Genomic DNA, 22,489 nt, shown 5'->3' on the forward strand with positions numbered 1-22,489 from the left:
AATGTTTTTACATACCGTTGGCCATACACTTAGTAGCAGAATGCAACAAGAAAAATTTCAACATTCAGGGGAGACAATTAGCAGACATTTTCATAATGTCCTAATGGCATGTTGTAGACTTGCCATGTCTAATATCAAACCAAAAGATCCAACATTCCGGCATGTTCATACAAAAATTCGGTTTGGTAAATACTAGCCTTTTTTTAAACATGCTATTGGAGCAATTGATGGCACGCACGTTTCCTGCGTTGTCAGTGCAACAGATCAAACTAAATTTATCTCTAGAAAAGGAACAGTGTCACAAAATGTCATGGCAGTTTGTGATTGGGACATGTGTTTTACTTTTGTCTTGGCCGGATGGGAAGGTAGCACACATGATGCTCGGATATTTGATCATGCCCTCACAACTCCTTCAATGAACTTTCCCCATCCACCTGAAGGTATTTTTTTATTTCCTACATTTTATTTATATTTAGCTTAACAATAGAAACATAATTTACAATAATTTCATTTTTTATATAGGAAAATATTATTTGGTGGATGTTGGATACTCAACACCAAATGGATATCTCGGCCCATACAGACGGGAGCATTACCATCTACCTGATTTGCGAAAGACATCTGGGTTTGAAAATAACAATGAGGTCTTTAATTATTTCCATTCAAGTTTAAGGAGTACAATTGAAAGAACTTTCGAAGTTTGGAAAAAAAAGTTCGCAATCTTACGAAACATGCCATCCTATGATTATGAAACACAAGTTAAAATCGTTTGTGCAACGATGGCTATACATAATTTTATTAGAACGACATCTATTACTGATCCTGGATTCGTTCAGTTGGAAGAAGAAGGTACTTATGCAGAAGAAGATGATGATGGGGTTGGATTTTCACGTATACATTCATCAATTCAATCTTCATCTTACATGGCTCAGGTTCGTGACAGCATAAGAGACGAACTTGTTAATTCAATACAAGGATAGTAGTCATGTCTTATTTATTTCCTTTTATCATAGATTGTAATATGTAGTTAAAAACAAAACCTATTACAAATGCTTTGTATCGATGCATCATCTTAATTATTATGACACTTCTTTATTTATATTTCTTTTATTAATATTATACCTTATATTCTCAAGCTAATTATTACTTACTTTAATAATTAATAAATTGTTTTAAGACGTGTTTATTCTATTTTATCAAACAATGTCATCCCATTTTATGTTTATAATCTTCATGAAAAATACATGATTTTCTGTTTGCAACAAAATAATTTATCTTCTCTAAAAATATTTTTACTCTTATATTTTATGAATATATATATGTGGTGACAATTAATTAATTAATTGTATTAAACATCAGAGGTTATTATACATGTAGTATGTTATTACAAAAAGTAGTTGTGAAAAAATGTTATGGGATTTCACGTTTAAAATCTTTAAAGAAAATTAATATTTTTCTGTTAGCAAAAAAAAAATTCATTTTTCTATAAACATATTTAATATTATGTTTTATAAAAATATATACACATATTAATTATGTATTAATTATATTATCTTATATATTATTAATTATGTTAGTAAAAAAATTTTCATTAATAATTTTATTTCTTCAAATCAAAATATATCATAAAATCTATCCCTTATATACTTATCATATTAACTTATACCCTTTTTAGTAATTTTCACATGTAAAAAGTGCTTTTGGTAATAACTATCTAAACACTCTCACTTCTCAGAATCACTTTTTCTTAGAATTTATTCTTCACAGAATCTATTCTCCACAGAATCTGTTCTCCAAAATCACTTTTCCAAACCACGGTTTGGTTTCATCCAAACACACCCTAAGAAGAGAAGGGTTGATTTTAATGTAGTTGAAAATTGTGAAAATTCACTCACTGAAGCTATACGGAGGAATAAGGGTAGGAGATGTGTGCAAGTTCTAAAAAGTAGGGTAAGGAGAGGGGCTAGAAGGAAGGGAGGCATTAGTAGTGATGGCAAGGGGAATATGGCAAGAAGTAAGGAGGAAGTAGGGAGTGGAGAGGAGGTAAGTGGGGGTTTGCTGAAGGAGATTAATGAGGGTTGTGGTGGCTATCCTTTAATAGCCACCAAGGGGCAATGATGTTATTATCATGGAACTGTCAAGGCTTAGGAAGGGCTCTGACAGTTAGAAAGTTGAGAGAGGAGTGTTTCAAGAACAAGCCCTCAATTGTCTTCCTAATGGAAACAAGAACGAAGGATGGAAAGTTACCAAGGTTGAGAAATAGGTGTTAGTTGGGTGAGGAATTTTATGTTGGGCCAAGGGGGAGGAGTGGAGGCTTGGCCTTGTGGTGGCAGAAGGAAGTGGTGATTAACGTTTGGTACAATTTGAAGAATCTGATTCATGTGAGTGTTATCTCTACTACTATTAAAGCTCCTAAGTTCATTACCTTTGTGGATGGGGCTCCAACAAAGGAGGAGAAATCAATAGTGTGGAACAAACTTGGGAACATTGCTGACAACATTAATGGCCCTTGGCTCTGTATTGGTGACTTTAATGACATTGCTTCTATTGATGAGAAGTGGGGAAGTAGGCCTGCAGATGTTAGAAGAATCATGAATTTCCAAACAATGCTGTCTGATTGCCAGTTGGTGGATTTGGGGTTTAAGGGGTCTTCCTACACTTGGTGGAATAGAAGGATGGGTGATGATCATGTGAAGGAGTGTCTGGATAGAGCTGTGGCAAACTATGAATTTATAGATGAGTTTCAACATGCTACAATGACTCACATTGAGCCAGTTAGATCTGACCACCACATGCTTCTGTTGAACTGTGATTTAAAATATGAAAGGGTGCCTAAACCGTTCAGATTTGAGGTATTTTGGGCAGAACATGAAGAGTTTCTTTCAGTAGTAAGGAGGGGATGCAGAGAATAAGGTCTATGAAATTCTGTGTAGACTTTTGAATTGCAGGAAAGAGCTGGTTAAGCGGGGAAAAGTAACTTTTCTGAATGAGAAGAGATTAGTGGAGGAACTAACTAAGAAACTCAGCGACTGCAATAAGGGCATCTTGAATGAAGAAAGGAAGGCTAAAATGGAAGAAATCACTAGACAAATTGAAGAAGCTTGGGACCATGAAGAGAAGTATTAGTGGCAGAGGTCCAGAGTAAGCAAGCTTAATGATGGTGATAGAAACACTAGATTTTTTTCACTCCAGTACTATGCAGAGGAGGGTGAGGAATAAACTGTGCAAGTTAAGAGATGATAATGGTGATTGGTTGGTAAGGCAGGAGGATATCAATCAAGCTTTTATCAACTTTTACTCTGAGTTATTTGCGTCTGATGGAAGAGGAGGAATGGAGCAGGCGCTGAGTTTTGTTAACAAAAATGTTGATGATGCGGATAGTTTGGCTTTAGAAAGAATGGTAACGGTTGAAGAAATAAAGACTGCAGCCTGTCAATTGAATGGAATGAAAAGCTCCGGGGCCTGATGGTTTTTCTTGAATTTTTTATCAGATAGCTTGGGGGAGATTAGTAAAGAGGTAATAGAGATGGTGTTAGAATTTTTCCAAAACAGTGTTAGCTTGGGCCCCATAAATACTACCAATGTAGTTTTAATTCCTAAAGTGGTGAATGCTGAACAGGTTGGCCAGTATAGGCCTATTGGCTTGTGCAATTTTGTTTATAAGATAATATCCAAGATATTAGCCAATAGATTGAGGCCTATCATGATGAAAGTGATTTCAGAAAACCAGAGGGCTTTGATGGCTAGAAGACTAATTTAAGATAATATATTGGTTGCTCATGAAGCCTTCCATTACCTGAAAAACAAGAAGAAAGGAGGAAAGGTAGAAATAGCAGTAAAGATAGATATGAATAAAGCCTATGATAGGCTTGAGTGGAAATTTATAGAGGAAGTAATGAGGAGGATGGGCTTTGGGGAAAGTGGATTGCATGGGTAATGGAGTGCATCTCCTCGGCTAGCTTGCATTTGGTAGTGGTAGGAAGGAAGGTTGTAGATTTGGGTATGTCAAGGAGTGTTAGGCAAGGTGACCCTTTGTCTCCTTACTTGTTTATCATTGCAGCTGATGTGTTGTTAAAGATGATTCAGTGGCATGTGGATCACAGGAGGTTAAGGGGAATCAGACTAACTAGAAGATGTCTGATTTTGTCATATTGCTTCTCTACAAACGATGCTCTCTTTTTCATCAATGCAAGGCAGCAAAATTGCAGAGTCTTGAAGAGGATTATTGATTGTTACTGCAGTACTTCTGGTTAGGCTGTGAACTTTGACAAGTCGTGCGTTTTCTTTTCAAAGAATGCAAGTACTGTGGCTAAGGCAACAATGTTTGAAGTTTTGGGGATTAGGGACACTGATAACCCAGGCAAATATTTGGGGATGATTTGGGAAAGGGCAAAATCATATGCTATAGCCTTTGTTAACTGCAAAATAGGGCTAAAACTACAGGGGTGGAAGCAAAAGCTCCTTACTTTTTCAGGCAGGGAGGTCTTGGTAAAAGCTGTTGCAAATGCCATTCCAATCTTTCCAATGTCATACTTCAAGTTCCCTAAGAAGGTTTGTGCAGAGCTAGACGGTATGGTTTCAAGGTTCTGGTGGGGACAGAAAGGGAATGAGAGGCGTATACATTAGAAGGCTTGGCAGTCTCTGAGTAGTTCTAAAAGGGAAGGAGGTATGGGCTTTAGAGATCTTGAATTATTCGACAAGCCCTTTTGGCTAAGATAGCCTGGAGATTGATTTAGGATCCAGAGGCTTTTTGGTGTAAGATATTGAAGGGTCTTTATTTTCTTGAGGATGATTTCTGCACTCGAAGAGAGGTAGCAAGGCCTCTTGGGGGTGGATTAGCATTTTAGGAGGAAGAGAATTACTAATGAATGATTTGTGTTGGAAAGTAGGAAACGGTGAAAAGATCAAGATCTTTACTGATAAATGGTTGCTTGCTTATGATGACCTTAAGTTGAAAAGCAGAAATTTGAGCGAAGAAATGAAGGAATTATATGTTAAAGACTGGATCAGAAATGGTGAGTGGAGTCTAGAGGATGGAAATGGATTGTTAGACGAGGATGATAAGGAGAAGATCAGTAAAGTGCGGCTCCCTCTAGTTCAATCTGCTAACAATATTGTTTGGTTAAAGAGCAGAGATGGAGAGTATGCGGTTAAGCTCGGATATAAGGTAGCTTGGGAGAAGGAGAGAAGAAAGGATCAAGCTAGTCCCAGTAGCTCTTTTTGGCCTTCTAAGCTATTTTGGGATGGAATAGTGAGGATTAGAGTCCCTCCAAAGGTTAATAATTTTCTTCAAAGGGTAGAAAATGGGGCTTTGGCAATAAAGGAATATTGAGGATTAGAGTCCCTCCAAAGGTTAATAATTTTCTTCAGAGGGTAGAAAATGGGGCTTTGGCAATAAAGGATGCTCTGTTCAAGAGGAAGTGTGCTAATAACCCGATTTGTGAGATTTGCAAGGTAGAGGCAGAAACAGTGGAGCATTTGCTGTTTTTTTGTCCTTGGGCATCTCAGTGTTGGTTTGGATCTCCTCTTTCGCTGAGGTTCGATAGATATAAGGTGGGAAGGTTTGACAGGTGGTTGGAGGAGTGGATGATGTTGAAGGAAGGTCCTGATGACTTTGCTCTAGCTCTTTTCGCTTGCACGTGCTGGGGAATTTGGAATTCTAGGTGTAAATTCCTGTATGAACACATTGATGTTGATGCCTTTCTCTACATTACTGGTGCTATGATGTTAGTGAGGGATTGCTGGGATGCAGGTGAAAGAAGGGGTCGAATCTCTATGGTAAATCACAGCTATGATCGGAAGCACCTGAGTGGGGAGATGTGAAGGTAGATGTAGATGCTGCTTTCTGTAAAAACTCTATGAAGGCAGCAATTGGGGTAGTGGGTAGAGACTGGGAAGGAAGGTTTTTGGGAGGAGTAGGTAAGTTGATTGATGCTGAGTCTGCATTCCAAGTCGAGTGCTGTGCTATGCTTGAGCCTCTTAATTGTTGTGATTTATGGGGTGGTAATAAGGTGAATATGGAAACAGATTGTCAGGGTTTTTATGACAGACTAAAGAAAATGAACGTGGATGGTTGTGAATGGGGTAGTTTAGATATCGTGCAAAAGTGCCTGCAGATTTTGAAGTCGGAAGAGTGTAGATCTTGGGATATTTCTCTTGTTGCTTAGACGGGCAATAAAGCTGCAAACTGTGTGGCAGCTGAAGTTATGAGGGGACTGGTACCGCAAGGATGGCTATTTAGGCCACCACCCTCTCTGAATTTTTTGATGTTACAGGACATTGAGATTTTACAGGCTGAAGTGCACAATAGGACTGGCATAGGCTTATTCCTTTATTGTTGAGTATAGTTTTCTCTTTTTACTGCAAATTTGCTTAGACGTCTTCTTCCTTTTCAGTTTCGTTATTGTTTCTCTTATTGGTTTCTTGGTTAGCGAGTGTACTCCGCTTGGTTTTCTTAATAGAAGAATTATTCAGTGCTCAAAAAAAAGTTGAAAATTATATTTAAAGTCAAATTCTACCTACCTTAGAAATTAAGACATATAGAAATTGAGTTTCTTAGATACTGTAATATTGAAAGATTTCTACCCCTTGTTTTTGCAAATGCTGTGTATGTTTTGTTTCGTAAATTGATAATTGGAGTTTTGGAAGTGAATAATTAGGAACCCTTCCTGAAAGGTGACCTAATTACCCTCATTTCTGTAATTGGGTATACGCAATCCTTCGATTATTTTGGAATGAATTTGACGATTCGCCCAGCAAAAATCAATGTTAGTAAAATGTTCTAAAAACCAAAATGCATAAAATGAAAGAAACATGAAAACATTGATAATATTTTTTTCATAATTTTTTACTTAATATTTCGTTACTGGTGTGTCGCATGATTCCCCTCCTTTTCATAATTTTTCACAAAAAATTTCATATTATTCAATATTTGAGCATATATGCTGTGTGACCCATGCAAGTTGAGAATCCCCCCCCCCCCAAAAAAAAACCAAGAAGAAGAAGAATACTAGCTTATCGTAAGCAAGTGAAATCACTTGAACTAAAAGTCTTGCTATTTGCAAGATTATGTTTATACACTGCATCCCTTGCAGCTTGATCAGATTCAGATATCCCTCTATCTCAGGAGCTTCATTTCCACGTCTTCCCATATCCTGACAACTCTCAGCCAATTGCTGCAGATCAATTTAATACCTCAGCAACAAATTCACGACTACCTAATAATGCCATGGTATTGGATCCATTTTTTCCCATATTGCATTGTAGCTTCATTATTTGAAAATTTCCCATGCTACAATTCAACTCTATCTTCTTGCGGGCTTAGCATGATCTACATTAAGCGTCAATTGTAGAGGAAAATTGTTTAGAGTAACCGAGGCCTATTGCCGTCATTAGTACAATCCTCAGCTTGCTGTGTTCTCTCTCTCTCTTTATATAAAAATTTTAGGCAATGCGTGAGCTCAACTCAAGTTAAGAGTAAGGCGGTTGAACGGTTCTTCTTAGATAATATCAATGTTAGCTTGTTAGAAGGGCATACATTATATTCGTAGGCATTAACCTAGACATTCTTAGTCTAGGATACGCGGTTAAGCAACAAGTCTCCCTTTAAGTGAGAGGGTTTGATTCTTACCAGAAAATCTATAAATGACGCATAGTATAACTGTTCACGGGATGGGATTGGGACGAGCCTGTCCTGGTCCCGTTCTGATAAATAGTGATGGGTAGGGAACCTGTCCCATGTCCTATCCCATCCCAATACTATCCCAATCCTGGTTGGGACAGGATCGGGATGTCTCGGTCCCTTTTTAAAAAAAAAATGTTGTGGGCCTTATAAGGGAGATTTTAAACTTTGTGGGTCTTCTAATGGGTTTAAAAACACTGGGCCTTTTGATTGGGAGATTTACTTTTTGTATATTGAGTATCAACTAAGGGATATTATTATTTTATTTGTTTTTAACATTTAATAATTAAATAAATATAATACAAAACATAAAAAATAAAAATAAAAATATACCTGCCAGGACAAAATTGGGACGGGATGATCTCATCCCGTGTCCCGTCCCATCCCGATCCTTTTTTTAATCCCGTCCTAAAAAATTTCAGAATGGGTCTGTCTCATGCTAATAAAACCGAGATCGGGACGAGCCGGTTTTAAACAGCCCTATGGGTAGCATGCTATGCTCCTCATATCCAGGAATTTCGTACGTTGGGCTTTCTTGCCCATATTCGTAAATTACAAACTTGCTTGTATGTTCTTCATTCTTGAGAGTTGAGACCCTTCTCACCAAAAATCAAATAAACATGGATCTGAACATTTCATGCGTCCGGCCCAACTCGGATTGGAAGTACTGTAGTACCAAATTATTAACATTCCTAGTTTTCCAGCTTTTCCACGCAGCCAAAACATGTCTTCATTCATACGTCATAAAACAGTTTTAATAGTTTTTCTTCGCTAACTCATAAAAATATTTAATATACTCCTCTGGTCCTATTTATAAGACAGAAAAAGAAGGTTTTTTTTTCTTATTTATAAGTCATTTTATTAAATTTTTACCATGAATGTACTTGATAAATCCCAATTTTTATACATTTTATCCCACATTAAATTAGGATTTAAATGCTAATTTTGAGTTTAATTAGATTTTTTATGCATTATTGGATAAATTGGTTGATTTTTAGATTTTGCATAAAAATTGAGATTTTGGATTAAAAATATAGATATTTTGTGATTTCCTATTTCGACTTGGAATTAATTTTCCTATTTCTTTGGAAACAAGTCTCATATTTTTAGAAAGACTATTTTTAGAAAGTTTTGCACTTTCTTGCCTAATTTTTGTGCAGATTTAATATTTAATTTTTGATTATACTTGGATATAATCTACATTAATGGATGCACTTAAATTCTTGTAAGTAAAAAAAGAGTATATGGGAAATCCAATGGTGCAAGATTGTTTCTTGGAATTTAAGCACAATCCAATGGCTAATATCAAGTGGGTCAGTTAATTACTAATGGTCTTAAGTTTTGGATCCAAGAAAATTTCCTTTTCTCTCCTAAAATAATCCCTCTAGCACGCCTACATATCACTCTCTTTCCATCTCCATTCACACCATCATCAACCCAACCTCAAATCTTCCCCTTTCACCGCTACTCCTCTAGCCTCACGCCCTTTCCCATTTTCCTTTTCATTCCACGTCCACCCAACAATCATCATCACCCCTCATCATCATCCATTCATTTTTTTCTCACTGCACGCACAGCTTCTCATCTACACCATCATTCATGGCCGTGGCATCTAACAAGTTTGGAGGAAGAGACATTTTGATGGCAGCTTAAGCTTGCTAGGGAGGCAACTTGGGAGGAGCATGAAGGAGACTTGAACCTTGGGCTAGCACTTGAAGACCACAAGGGAGTGATGTTCCATTTATCTTTTTAATTCAAGGACTTGAAATTGTTTAGTTTTAAATGAGTTCAAGTTGTAATTTTGTTGAGACAATTTAGTTCTAGGTTGTCAATTTTATTCTTGGATTAAATTGATATTTGGATCTTATTTGTGCCAAGATACTCGTTGGAATATATGTTTGGAACCTTTGTATTGTTAATTGAATTTATAATTGAGTTTTCATTATGAGTTTAATTATCAATGTGGTTTGAATTGCAAAATTTGAGTTCTTTTGCCTCTTAATTGTTTAATTAAGTTGGTTAATTATCTAGTTGTTTAACTGGATGATTTCAAACATAATTTCCAAAATTAATTTGAGATATCTTCATTGGTTTTAATAAGCTTAATTGACCAACCTTATACTGTTATGAGTTCTCTAATGGTTTAAGGGTTTTTGAGATTAAGGGTTCCCTTTATTTCAAGTAGGTAATTAAATTTATTAATTCCACTCTCTTATCACTTCCCTTTGGTTTAATTAACTAATTAAGGTTATGAAGGTTAAATCCATGCAAATCCTAAGTTGTCCCCTCTACCGTACTTGAAAGAGAAATCTCTGAATTTTACTTGCTAATTCTCTTGCTTTCTGATTAATTTCTTTATTCATTATTTTTATTTTCCTTCAAAAAAAACCTCCCAAAAATTGCATTGCATTTATTTAGTTTAATTTAATTTTCATATAGATTTAGGACGTTTGCATCTTACATTTAGAATTAGAGTTTTGCATTTTAGTTTAGGTCCAATTTATTGCATTTTTTTATCACCTGAATTTTTACCTAAAGAAACCCACAACTTGCTCCTTGGAAGTAATGACCTAGGTCGATCCTGAACTACAAATTAATTGAAACCTAGTTTAATTGAGTGCTTTGACGACAAAAGGCATCATCAGTACTATATTACCCTTCATTTATTAAAGTGTATATAGTTATTTTTCTTGAAAGGTGTATATATTAAATAGCAGTAAAATTCAAAAGTTGCTATATTTTAAAAAAGAGTTAATACAGTTTAAAATTTTTCTTGTTCTGTGTGAAACATGTTAGAAGTGTCTTATAAACAGGATCAGAGGAATATTTTAGACCTTCATTTCCCACCCACCCACTAATATTTGTCGGCCGATTGCATCAGGGCTCAACTTTAGAAAATTGCCCCCCCTTCCAAAACAAAAAAATTTTAGGGTCTGTTTGTTTTTATTCTCAAAATAATTTTATAAAATTGTTTTAAAAAACAAGTTTTAGGAAAAAAACAAAAAAATTGTTTGGAAAATAATTTTTTAAAAAATCACATTTGAAAAAAAAATATAAAAAATTATACTTTGATAAGTGGTAGTTATTATTAGTAGTGATAAGTAATAGGTAGTAGAGGGGAAGAGAAGAATATTTCTCCAAGTTTTCAAAACAAAAAAATAAAAAACACAAAAACAAAAAAAACATATCAAAGTTGTTTTGGTTTTTCAGTTTTTAAAAACATTTTTTTGTTTTTTGTTTTAAAACAATCAATTAAAACAAATTACCAAACAAGTTTTTTTTATTTTTTTTAAAACAAAAAAAGTTTTTCAAAACAAGAAACCAAACAAGCCCTTAATTCTGGTGTCTTGTTTTGAATGCAGTCCCTTGAAATTTTCTTTTGATTCTAGAGTATGTGACTCCTTCCAAATGCCTGTAGTTCCGCTTTTGAAAATAGATATTGTTCATATGATTCTCATTTGACCAGTTAGCTGCAAAATTTCAAGACGTTACAAAAAGCACTCACCATGGGGAAAATGATGCCACGCGCTAATCCTTTGATGATTTAAGCTTCCATTTACTTCTGGGTAAAAAAAAAAAAAAAAAAAACAGTTTCTATTTACCGTGGAGGAAGCACTTTTGCATTACTATTAGCTATGACTACCAATAAATCCATATTTAGTACTTCCTTCTACCCTTAATAAAAGACATAATTGATTAATTTGAAATAAATTAAAAAAACTAGTTAATTTAGTTATTTGTAATAAATAATAAGTATTTTTTTAAAATATTCTTACTAATCAAGTATAGTGGTGAGAACTATCAATATTACAAAGACTACCTTAGCAAATAATAGATAAATATGAGAAACAAAGTGGATTACAATCTTATATTTAGGACTAGAATAAAAGTTAAACAAACTTTTATATTAAAAACCGGAGATAGTAGTTGATTTATAAGAGCCTTTTGGATGGTTTGTCTTTATTTCTTTTACGCCTCTGGTCCTTAATATAAAACCTAATTAAGTAATTGATATTGATATGTACGTACGACCTATTTCATAAGTTTATCAATTTTTTTAAATTAACCCTATTAATATTTTCTTAACAATAATCAAGTAAAAGAAAGAGGGAGGAATTAAAGAAGATATTTAAGGGTATTAAAAAAATATCATAATAAGTAATTTAACTAACATTCTTAATCTACTTAAATCAATTATTAGGTCTTATATTAATTAATATTTTATAGATCTTTTTTAAATGGGAAAATCCTAAGAAAATGATTGTTGAATTTAAAAATTCCAAATCAAGGATTACTACAAAAAACTTGTTGTCATTTAATATCATAATAAGTAATTTAATTAACATTCTTAATTTACTCAAATCAATTAATTAGGTCTTATATTAATGACCAGAATATAATATTTTTATAAGATCTTTTTTAAATAGGAAAATCCTAAGAAAATGATTGTTGAATTTAAAAATTCCAAATCAAGGATTACTACAAAAAACTTGTTGTCATTTACTTTTTGAGTGTAGCAGTTCTTTTTACAAGTGTAATAACCAATACTGATTTAAAATTTTAAAATTCAATAGTATTTTTTTGTAGGGATTTTTTCTTTTAAATTGTATACTGCATTGATTACTTTTTTTGCATAAAAATACTCTTGATGCATTATCAAGCAAGTAGAAAGAGATTAGTAAAAGAATAAAGTTTTATTAATTCTAAGGGTAACTTAAAAAATAATGAAAATTTAATAACAGTACCTGATTAGCTATATTTGTTAATTTTATAAAATATTTCTTTCTTGATAACATTTTATGGAGTGTTTCCTCCATTTTTATAATTTGTAAAAAGGCGGTGGATGATAAAATGAATTTACTGAAGGAAAAAAAATTGAAGCAACGTGAGCCATGACGGTTAAAGCAAGGCCGGCGATCAACGTTGGCCCACCAAACCTAACCACACAATCGATGTCCACGTTTTCTCTTTCAGTTTTCTTATGCCGAAACGCTACATCGAGTCTTTCGTTGACCTTCCTGTTCTGTCTATAAATTCGATTGCCAAATTCCATCTTTAATCAAACACTATCCAAACATCATAAACTCGTTGCTTTTGTTCTAGTTCTTTCTCGTTCAGCTTCTTCGGAGGGAGTTGGCTTTTCTCCATTTAGCATGTCTCAGGTGATTTCCCCAAACCCGACCCCCTTATTTGTCTTCTTCTCCCCTCCTCCCTTCCATTTCTTACTTCTGTTTGCTGATTTTCTGGTTTAATTTCATTGCATCTGATTTTGTTGCGATTCTTGGTCATTCCTTTTGGATGCGGATTTTTCACCCCGTGTCTTGCGGCTTAGATCGATTGCGTTCATTGTTCATTATGTCTGTGCTGAACTGGATATTTATTTTCCTAAAAAGTCTGATTACTTAGAAGAAATGGTTTTTGATGGGAACTCAGGATTTTCCTTCGGAATCTTTGATGATTCTTCCTGATTTGATTTAGTCCTCTATTTATTTATTATTATTTTTCAATTCTATCGTATGCTTTAGCAATTGACGTGATTTCTTGAAAGCCGTCCAATTAGCAGAAGTTTCAATCTGATCAGAATAAGCGATGCTCCTTCGTTGCTTGTTTCAAGTACATTTATATCTGGCATGTTCTATTTGTTAAAAATAGAAAAAATTGGCCTCATGAAAGGCCATCGTCTTAGCCCTGAACCCATGGTTTTAGTATAGTTAATCAATTATTGGATTTTATGAGGTGTTTGGAATTTTGATGAACAACAGAGCAATTGTTCTATGATGTAATCACGTTTAGATGTCGATAGGTTAATCTTTCAGCCCTTGGTCCTTTCCATTCACTCTTTCTTTAATTTGTTTCGGTACATTTATTTTACTTAAAAGTCTGTCTGAATGCACTGTCTTGTGAGATAGGGGGTTTCCATGACCAATTTCTCCCTTTTGCCTAATTTTCTTGATATGGATTGCAGACCACAGTCCTCAAAGTTGCTATGTCATGTGAAGGATGTGTTGGGGCAGTGAAAAGAGTTTTGGGAAAACTGGATGGTAGGCTTTAATTATTGCATTCAATATATTTTTCTTTTCTTTTCTTTCTCTGGACATAGCATCATCCATGCTTAACTTCATTTTGCATGGTGTATTTGGCTTTCTGCTATCAAATTCTAATATCAACTTTGTATAGAAATTTATTGATGCACTATCTTACCCTAGCCACAATAATTGGTGCTGTTCTTACTGCAATTGTTAATATCATCATACGATTTCTGTTTTCCATCGCAATTACATGAATAATGTTGGTTTGGGTGCACATAGAGTGTTTATTAAGTTCTAAATTTTCCTTTGCTATCTCATTAAAACTGCTTTGTGCTTGGACTTAAAAGTGATGTTCTTAGAAGTTAGTATATTTATGGTGGCAAATCTCTGCATATGTTTGTCTTATTTCTGCATGCCTACATATCTCATACGGTACTTTCATTCGATACATTTGGCCCATCAAAGGTGACACAATCAAATAAGATCTTTGGACTTCTAGGTGTTGAAATAACTTCGGTTCCAACTAGACTCTCTCGGTTCATGCATTTTTGCATGAGAGGGAAAGACCTAAGCAAATATCTATGTAAATGTACATTTATGATTATGCTCATTTACTCTTTTTTTTTTTCTTCCCTTTATTCCTTTTTATGTGCGCTCTAACGCTCTCTACATCTGCAAAAGTAATGCAAGGGATCCGAACCGATTCGCTTCCTCTTATCCTGTTCTGCTATGGAATTCATTGGCTTTCGTTATATTTTTTAATACAACACATAGAAAGTTGCATACAAGCTTCAAAATGAGTTTGCTTCTGCATCTTTGCCAAAGAATGCGATAAGAGCAATATACTCCATAGCTTGCTCGTTCAATTTTGTTTGATAATGAGGAATGTTGTTATTGACAGGTGTAGAATCATATGACATTGATTTGAAGGAACAGAAGGTGACCGTCAAAGGAAACGTGCTGCCGGATACCGTTCTGCAGACAGTTTCAAAAACCGGGAAGAAGACCACCTTTTGGGATGCCGAAGGAACCGCTGGCCAAGCCTAAACCAGCAGTTGTTTCCTGAGTCATTGTTGCGAATGTTAATTGGGTAGTTCTTCAAACCAAATACAATTTGGTAGACCGTCAATAATTGTCCAACTTGTACAATGATGTATTTTACATCCATGCTGTGATCTAAAGGTGCTGTATGTTTATGTGATTGCACTGTTCATATGGGATGTTATATTTGTGTGCTTCTATCTTCCCCTGGCACTTGTGCCTCCAAACCCCCCCCCTCTCTTGCTTAGCACATTGTTACTTCTAACTTGAACACCAAGTTATCATTCTAATTTTTTTTTGGGGGGGGGGGGGGATTGTATAGGTTGGGCTGGGTTTTTGCTTAAGGTGAAAATGACACGAGCCAACTCAATTGGTTTTCAATAGGGTGAAGTTTATTCTGAAAGTTGTTGCATAGAAGTTTTGAATATCTGAACTTTCTTTGGTTTCAATATTACCTTAAGGGTCCGTTTGAAACGGTTGAAAAAGTAGCCTATTGAAAAAATAGCTTATGAAGAAATGAAGTTAGGTAAAAGCTAAATTAGATAAGCTGAATTGTGTTTAGACTGAAGTTTAAAAAAGCTACTAGTTTGTAAAAGTGAGATTAGTAAAAGGTTGTTTGGATTATGGTTGAGTAAAAGTAAGTTTGGTTATAAAATGATCAAAATGGGTATGAGTTTTAATAATAAAACATTATTAGAAAAAATAATTTCACATAATACAATGAAATTAAAATAATTTAATATGAATAAGTCGAATTTAATGAGTGAATTAAATTTTAAAACTTTAGAGAAATCATAAAAAATATTTTAAATATAAAATGAAACATGAAAAAAAATGAATTGAGATAATGCAATAAATTTAAATTAATTTAGTATGAAGAAGTGAAATTGATTGAGTGAATTAAATTTTAAAATTTTAGAGAAATTATAAAAAAATTCGTCAAGTACTAAATATAAGACGCCAATTAGAGTGTATTTAGGACCGGAGGAGTAATCTAAATATAAAGTGAAACATGAAAAAATAAAATAAAAGTTAAAAAAAACGACGGAGGATGTGGGAGAGGTCTGAGAGTCTGAGGTGAAAAAAAAACTGAGGAAGTGAAATGTGTTAATATGGCTGAAGTCAGAGAAAAATAAAAGCTTTGACACATGTGCAACAGTGAAAAAGCAGAATAAGCTCAAAAATAAGTTACAGAATACAGCTTCTCTCCCAACACCGGTCTAACAGCTTTAAACAAATAAGCTCATTTTGGACTTAAGCCCAACCAAACAGGTGATCATCTTGCAATCGAGCTTGTAGCAAAAGTAAGCTACTTTTCACCCCAAATAAGCCCAACCAAACAGGCTCTTAGAGCCTAACAAAATGGACTAATAAAAGTGTTAAACAAGATCAATGCGGGTTGGATCTAGTAAAATGGACTAATTCCTTATAATATACTACCTCCAGTCCTAATTATAAAACCCAATTGACTAATTGGAGGAGATTAAGGAAGTAAATTGAATTAGTTATTTGTCCTAAATAGGTGTTGTCTTTTCTAAAATATCCTTGCTAATCAAGTGTATTGACTAGAACTATAATTATTAGAAGGACTGTCTTAAAAAAATTGAGTAAATATGAGAGACAAAGTGGATTGGGATCTTATATTTAGGACCAAAATAAAAATCAAACAGGGTCTTATATTAAGGACCGGAGATAGTAATAAATTAATGTTCAAATTTTTATTGGGAAAGATGTTTGCATTTAGTGATCCATAAGGCCTTAACAGTAGCCAAATAAACGAGTATCATGTTAAACTCATGTTTTGTATGATTTCGTGTGGATATGATTGTGCTTCCTCTTTTTCCTTCATTTTCGCGCCAAAAGTTTTTGTGATGTTGCCTTGTCAAAAACAAAAGAATAATGTAATCCAAATTTAATCTCGAAATGCCCAAAAACAAAAAAAAAGACTGGCACACTTCCGATGGTGATGCACAACGAGGTAAATAGCTACTTCCACTGCCTAAGCATAAGGGGAGCACGTATATTTTGTTATATCTCTCCGCCTCCTCTTTTCCCTCCCATCATTTCTTCAGCAAATCCCAAAAAAGCAATAAAGCATTAGGCATGTATACGATTGAACCTCATTTTTCCCGCACCAAAGAAATATGCCATTCATGAGGCAAGTGGTTGGGGTAAAAATATACTACCTCCGGTCCTAATTATAAGACCCAATTGACTTATTTGAGGAGATTAAAAAAGTAAGTTAAATTAGTTATTTGTAATAAATAAGTATTGTCATTCCTAAAATATTCTTGTTAATTAAGTGTATTGGCTAGAACTATCATTATTAGAAGGACTATCTTGGAAAAAATGTATAAATATGAGAAACAAAATGAATTGGGGTCTTATAATTAGGACCAAACAAAAAGTCAAATGGGATCTTATATTAAGGACCGGAGGTAGTATTAATTTATGACCACTTCCGCTATATGTTCTCACTATTTATTGAACCTTAAAATAGTGCTGGCTATTCCCAACTTGCCACACACCAGCCACGCCCATTCATCCTAAATTCACACGCTCATTTCCCCTATATTCATTTAGGAATTTAATACCACAACCTATCTTTTTTAAGAGAGCGTGGGTTGTGACTTGAACCCAAAGTTCTTGACAGGGCCCCCAAGAGTTGATTTCGAAGACGTTGGTCTGCATGGAGGCATGTGTATTCAATGAATATATTCTTTTATTTACTGTTCCTTCTCCCTGTTTTTTTCATTTGTTTGAGGAAACTTCTCCTTGTTAAAATAGAAAATAAAATATTTCAATCGTGATCTCCAGTGATGCTCGTTTCGGGGGCTGCTGATCAACGGTGCTCTTGACATGTTCACGGATTATTATCCAAGTGATGGATTTTTTCCCCTTACAGGGCCGTCCTCAATGGAATCGGACTTTAAAGTTCCGAATGCGTTTTCATTAATTCATTACATATTTACATAAATGCCCTCAGCTTTTTAAATTTTTCTGAGGAAAACTTCTCCCGCCGGAGTCGCCGTCGCCTGCGCTTGTTATTCTGGATAAACATGTCCTTGTTGTTACATACTGCTTCCAGTTTTTAATATAAGAGTTCATTTAATTTTTAGTTTGATACTAAATATAATATTTAAATTTATTTTATTTCTCATATTTATCCAATTTTTTAAGGTAATCCTTGTAATAATGATAGTTCTAGTCAATACACTTGATTAGTAAGGATATTTTAGAAAAGATTATACCTATTTATTATAAATAACCAATTTAACTAATTTTCTTAATTTACTCAAATTAGTCGACTAACTCTTATATTAAAAACTGGGGAGGTAGTATAAACTAAGTTACTTATCCATAAGACTAAAGTATACATTTAGTTCTTTATCTTTATATAAGATTTTATTTTGATTCCCTAATTATAAAAGTATATTTTTAGTCCTCTTATTCTAAAATTGTTGATCTTAAATAATAATTTTATACAATAATTATAGTTGTTTTGAAATTTAAACTTAATACGTTAGTATTTGAGTATTCATATTATTATTTTTTGTTAATAATCTTAGAATTAAAGAACTAAAAGTGCGGTTTTTAAAGTTGATAGATTAAATTAAAATTTTGTAAAAAATTAAAGGATTAAAAGTATATTTTAACCTATCCATAATAATTAAATCATTCAAATCTAGAGTGATTGGATTTGAAAAATTAGAGAGGTGAGGTTATGAATTTTTTTCTTCATAACAGAGTTTATAAAATTTTGATAAACATAAGATGTAAAACCAAAAAAATAAAAAATCAATTAAAAATGTTAACTCGCTGGTCAAAAAAATAAAAATAAAAATGTTAACTCTACTTTTTAAATTTTTAAATCGAGCTTGTTGAAAATTTTTCTTTTCTCTCCTCACCTCTATTTTCCTCGAAGTAAACAAATGATTAATCCTATCTATAAAATATATATTTTTTAATTTATGTCATGTTATTAATCTTTTCACATAAATATATACTTATATTTCGCTATTTCTAAGAACAAGGTATTAAAATATAGAACATATATCAGGTAAAGTTAGATAGTTACTGAAGTTTAAAATAGAATTAATGAGATTTAAGATTTTTCTTACTTTTAATAAAATTAAAAATGTTTTATAAATAAAAGGGAAAATCCCAATTAAATCAAATTAAAACATCAAAATTCAAATTTATATCCATACCCTTAGCAAAGTTCCAATAAGGTGAAAATGCCAAATTAGAGATTTTTTAATGTTGTTAAAATTCCAAAGTGCCTACTATATATATTTTTTAAAAAAATTTAACGTGGGCGTAGGACTAATTTTAGTTTTAATTATTTTAACGGGATTTAACTATTGTTTTTTCTTCTTTAAACAATTAAAAACAAAAAAAAGAAAAGAAAACCAAGACTATGGCCAATTAAAAAAACAGTTGAAAATTCAAGATAGAAAATTCTTTATTTTCAGAGATTTATGAAGTCACTAAAACATCAGGACTGGTGACAACGGGTTTACAATTTCAAATATCAAAGATTAGCTTGATCAGAGATATTTGTTTGAGCAAAAGGAATTAAAAGGTGCAGATTAACTTGCGAATTCGCAAGCGGCACTGGAGCTCATCAATTACTTTTTCATTGGAAAAAATCTCAATTAAAAAAATATTTAGATAAAAACCAAATTATAATTTTAAAAATAATTTTATAGTATACGAAATAAATATGTGAAAGAGTTTGTCTCAATTTATTAAAAAAACTTTTGCTAATATCCAAACACCTTCTAAATCTAGTTACAATAGTTAAATCAAAATTAGGCCTATTAACTTTAATATTCCTTTTTAACTATGAAGAGGCATTTTGTTATTTTACCAAGATTTAAGAATCTTTTTATTAAGGAAGTGTTTGAATTAATTTTTTAAAAGCAATTTTACAGAGTTTGAGATAAGCAGAGGGAAGAGTTTTTCTCAATTTACATAATTATATTTTTTTAAAATACTTTTGGGAATACTAAACACTTTTCAGAGCCACTTAGCCTGATTAAAAATTGATTAAAAGTGTAAGTCTTAGCGTAGAGATTTTGGAATTTAGTAGTCTCTAATAAAATTCTCTGTAAATAAAACAGGAGAACCAACAGGGGTCGGATCTAACGGAAAGAGCTAGTTTCTCACAACGTGGCGAATCAAGGTTCGAATTCCCACTGAGAGAGGTACTCACATTTAGTATCCTGATAGTGTCTCAAATAGGATTATCTCTCATAAGAAAATACCTATATTTTAACAAAAAAAAAGAAGGAGAAACATAGTAAAAAGAAAGTGTCCACGCTTCTTATAGTTTAGCAAGGGTCTCGGTCTCGGTTGGACCACGGATCCGTGCCTTCCTGGCACACTGAAAGAGAGAAGGGAGGCCACTCATAGTTTTCTCTTCAGCCAAAATTCCAATAATTCTCTTTCAAATCAATTTAAAAAAACAAAATTGAAAAGCCCGGGTCAGTTGACATTGGTGGAAACTGACCTTTTTACAATTTGATAAATAAATGTAATAACACCATTTTTAATAGCCACCAGAGACAACCTCAAAGTCTATTACTATTCTGATTTTAAATATAAAACTCATTTTATAATACATTTTATATTTAAAACTAAACAAGTGTAATTTTAAATCACGTCTTGATATGGGAATTATAAAAAATGAGTAATTTATAATTATTTCTGCAATCATTTTTTTAACCTAAAAATATGTCATGGTTTTGATGGGTGTGGACTTTTTTTTTTTTTTTGGTGAAAAAACATTTTTAACAGTTGCTTTCTTAAAACGGAGCGTGGTGGTGGAGGACTTTTTAAACCCTTTGTCATGGATCCCGATGTTCTTTAAATGGTGATCAAGAACTATCTGTCTCTTCTAGATAGCACTGTTGTACACCCGCGAGTCTTGTCACTGTCACTGTGGCAGAAAATATTCACCGTTGATCTCTCAAAGGGTTGGGGTATGATGTGAGATGTGGGGACGTTGATGAGGCGTCTGGATGAGGCCTGATAAGGAGGCCGGCAGGGTATCAGAGAATGGGGTCTGCTCTGATCTGCCTCAAATTTTACAATTCCGTTCATCTGTCAAATCACTCTCCTTTTTCACCCCTCTTCCTTTTCTCTTTTCCCCTCTCCTTTTTGGGACCACTCTAGAGGCCGTTCCATAGAGAAGAATGTATTTTTTTTAACGAGACAAAGTACTTAAATACCTAAAAGTATACATAAAAAGGCATTTAATTTTTTTTTTAAAAAAACTTTTATATGTCATACAAATTTTATTTCGCAGCATTTTGTCCTGAACTACTATACTATATTTGATAAGACGAAAATGTTAAGATAATAACAGAGATGGGAGATTAAATGATCATAATGTCCCAATAAAACTGATTATTTTTTTACTGATATTTTGTTATGTATTGATAATAACTTTCTGTATTTATAATTAAAAAACGATTAATTATATTTATATGTTGATTACCATTACCAATGGAAAAGATAGTTGAGAGAATTCCAATCAAGTCTCACAAAAGAAAAGTAATTACTAAAAAGTCCTAATAACAACCTCAACAGCCTACAATAACAAGTTTTATAGTAAAGAACGATAGCTTTTGAGATTTTTTTTAATTATTTTTTTTGTTTGGGATCTCATTATAATTCTCCCAAGATAGTTTTATTTGAAATAACAAATACGGGTAATTCCCAGCAAGCACCAGATAGGCAGATCAGTTGCTGGTGTCGGGGCATTTTGGACATTCTACAAAGTTTTCCAGCAGAGCCTCGCTATCGCCTCAGGAGGTCAAATGGTCAATGGGAGAGAGGCTTCTGTTGCGAGGATGAAAATGGAGTGCGGAGAGATTTCTCCTCAGCCTGCCAAAAGGATCAAGGCACCAAACGGGATCCTATCCTATTCTGTGTCATAGAGTGCTGTTCCTGGTAACTGTGGAGAGGCATTTCATTTCGTTAATCTACAAGATTCCTTTTTTTTCAGGGACGAAGTGGAGGGAATAATAGTTGTAATAATACTATTTCTTATTATAATCTAATTAATAAATACGTATTATTTTTTTAAAAATATCTTTACTAATCAAATTTATTGGTTAGAACTAGTATAATTAGAAGGGTTATCTTAGAAAACAATAGATAAATATAAAAGACAAAGTAAATTAGATTCTTATATTTAGGACAAAAAAAATCAAACAACGTTTTATATTAAAAGGCAGAGGTAAGAGTAATATGTTATTTCTTGCAATATTTTAACACTGAGGAGGTGTTTAAGTAACCCCATAATCACTTTTCAGAAACACTTTTTATAAATCGAGACAAATTCCTCAATAAATTTACTTCGTATACCGTAAAAGCACTTTTGAAATCATGATTTTATTCTTACCCAAACACTCCTTGAATGTGACATACTATCTCCGGTCCTTAATATAAGATTTTATTTGACTTTTATTTTGGTCATAAATATAAGACCCCAATCCACTTTATCTCTCATATTTATACATTTTTTTCAAAGTAGCCTTTTTAATATTGATAGTTCTAGTTAATACATTTAATTAGTAAAGATATTTTAGTAAAGACAACACCTGTTTAGAATAAATAACTAATTTAATTTATTTTTTTAATCTCTTTAAATTAATTAACTGATTTTTATAATTAAGATCGAAAGTGATATAATTTAAATCCAAACTCCATAACTCGTAGGCACGTA

The 22,489-nt window shown here is 33.2% G+C and overlaps 1 protein-coding gene across 1 annotated transcript; it reads left to right on the top strand.

Moving 5' to 3' along the window:
- The first annotated feature begins 12,690 nt into the window (after window positions 1-12,690).
- Window positions 12,691-14,947, top strand: LOC114730153 (copper transport protein ATX1-like). Its single transcript, XM_028917183.1, has 3 exons — window positions 12,691-12,843; window positions 13,647-13,722; window positions 14,612-14,947. The coding sequence occupies exons 1-3, from the start codon at window positions 12,835-12,837 to the stop codon at window positions 14,755-14,757; spliced, it is 231 nt and encodes a 76-aa protein (XP_028773016.1). The 5' UTR covers window positions 12,691-12,834; the 3' UTR covers window positions 14,758-14,947.
- The last annotated feature ends 7,542 nt before the right edge of the window (window positions 14,948-22,489 follow it).

This window comes from Neltuma alba, unplaced genomic scaffold, assembly GCF_004799145.2.
Source record: "Neltuma alba isolate B1F8T4 unplaced genomic scaffold, ASM479914v2 tig00012714_pilon, whole genome shotgun sequence".
NCBI lineage: Eukaryota > Viridiplantae > Streptophyta > Magnoliopsida > Fabales > Fabaceae > Neltuma > Neltuma alba.